The sequence below is a fragment of the Phytophthora parasitica genome (genome assembly GCF_000247585.1).
Source record: "Phytophthora parasitica INRA-310 unplaced genomic scaffold supercont2.5, whole genome shotgun sequence".
NCBI lineage: Eukaryota > Oomycota > Peronosporomycetes > Peronosporales > Peronosporaceae > Phytophthora > Phytophthora nicotianae.
Genome location: NW_008648991.1, coordinates 439370 through 441617, shown reverse-complemented (window position 1 = coordinate 441617; position 2248 = coordinate 439370). Strand labels below are relative to the sequence as shown.

The 2248-nt window shown below is 47.7% G+C and overlaps 1 protein-coding gene across 1 annotated transcript; it reads right to left on the bottom strand.

Annotated features, from left to right (window-relative positions):
* Window positions 1-154: 154 nt before the first annotated feature.
* Window positions 155-1451, bottom strand: PPTG_04512 (hypothetical protein; the record flags this gene model as incomplete). Its single annotated transcript, XM_008896755.1, has 4 exons — window positions 155-290; window positions 371-542; window positions 642-965; window positions 1367-1451. 4 exons carry the CDS (start codon window positions 1449-1451, stop codon window positions 155-157), a joined length of 717 nt encoding a protein of 238 aa, XP_008895003.1.
* Window positions 1452-2248: the final 797 nt, after the last annotated feature.

The following is a 2248-nucleotide window of genomic DNA, read 5'->3' as shown; positions in this document are numbered from 1 at the left end:
TACGTATTTACTTGACATCCGAATCGTATCATGTGGCCATTTAATCACGTGAAAGTGGCATAACAATATGCAAGCCTCTGGAAACTTCTGACGCAACACTTTCACCTCTCTCAAGTCCTTGTCCACAATGACAATCCGCCCAAAACGCCAGAGCTCATTTGCTCGCTTGAAATGGACTAGGCTCTTTGCCATTTGCCAGTCGCCATGTGTCTCTAACAAAAGAGTACTGGACAGGCTGCCCATTACCAAACCGGTCCATCGCAACGATCGAGAGAAGCCGGTAGTTGTGTCTACTCCTACAAATAAAAATGATAAATACCTGGGAAAACATGGACAATACATGGAACAAATATGCGCAGCTAATACTTACTTGTTTGTCTTGTGTGTGCAGTCCATTTGAAGGATTTCAGGAAAACTGCCCAACATAGATCGCATATGCCCTGTCGTGATTGAAATCACCCCAGTGTTCCCGCGCGCGCTCTGGTACACCGACGACACATTCTGAGGCGACTCCATGTTAAAGTTCACGATCGTTTCAGCTACTGCATCGTCATCAGACATTTTTTGCGCCTAGGGTAATCAGACACCTAAGCACTCATTAGCACACATACATCCAAAGCACAAACATCTTAAACACTTACCGGAGCTACGCAAGCGATCGACCATGTTCCGGACATCTGTCATCGTGTCGCGGTGCTCCGAGTTGTCTCGAATGTACTCGTAAATACTTGATGTTCTTGCCTGCGAATCCATGAGTAGCTCAACACCGGGTACCAATGGAGACTGAGTAGATACCTGGCGAATACCTGGATAGTGCTGGTAAATTTCTGGAGAAACCTGGTGGTTGTGACAGAAAACTTCGCTCTCCAGAACGATTCCCCACGAGCCATCATCCAAGTGATTGACCTGCGCTTGGAACTGGAAAGGACACTCAGTCCGGCGAAGGTTGTGTGACGTGCGCTTGCCTGTTGACCGCTCGTGCGTAGGCCACCGGTGGGTACAAATATACTTTCGCTGATATGGGCCATGTCGTCTGGAATGAGCGGGATCTTCTCCACCGTGGCATCTTTGTACTGAATCAGGTTCTTGAGTGTTGTGTTACGCCGAGCGACACCTATCACCTCTTCACGACAAGCACTTGTCGCGTTGCGTGCATATACATCTCAAGACCTTGCTCGAATGCTGCCCAGGTACTATGATCTTCTTCGAACGGGGGAACGGAGACCAGCGAATCATCAGCCTCTGCAATCGAGCGCTTCTTTCATTGCCGTGAAGACGATTTGACACTCCTCGCCACATTCCCCCCCCCCCCCCCCCCCTTCGGCAATGTCCTCATCTTTAGTGTGGGCGCTTCCGAGATCAATACGATGCAAGGTCTCCTCTGCAACAGCTTGATCTGGGGCTTCTGCTGCAGCGCGGGCCTCCTCTTCCCTTAACGCCTTCTCCGCCATCTGCTGCTTGCTATGCGCTGTCTTGTAAGTGGTAGCCACCGTGCTGGACCTCAGTATCGCTGCTTCATGCGAGAAGAAGGGCTGCCACGTGTCTTCTTCTTCCCCGGATGAGTGGCTGAGAGATGAATGAAATAAAAAACCGAGAGAAAACAGGGAACAAAAAAACCTGGCCAATACCTGTTGTAATATTCGGAAAATACCTGGACAGAAATATATGGACGCGAACGTTGCTCATTTCATATTCTGATAGGAGGCGAGTCATTCTAGTCTAATACTACTGGAGAAGATTGTACTCAGGAACCCAAAATTCAAACTTAGAAATTATTCCTGTAGATTTGATACTACTGTTATAAGATTTCAACAAAATGGGCGATATACAGATGATCCCCTCGCCAGTCATAGCGCTGGGAGCCCACTATTTATTCCTGTCTAATGGTATTCCTATCCATGAGTGTACCCCAAAAATGGATCTGAGTATCTTTAGCTTGGAGTAGTGCACAAAATTTATTAATGGAGACGATTGGTGTCACTTATTACTAGCGTTTCACCCTATTGCCAACACCAGGATACCCTCCTCTCTACCCCAGCAAGTCCACCTCACACTCATCAATCAACGACTACTGTACAAATATGCTAGCACCATGCTCACATGCCTAATTAGTCCCAACAGAGCTAGGTTCATGGGCTTACAGAATACGATCTTCCTCTGGTTCCACCACAATAAATGATTGGTAGCTATTAATGCACAGAAAGGCGTTGGAACTACCTCCGGTCGTGCAGTTCAGAGCTTTGGCAGT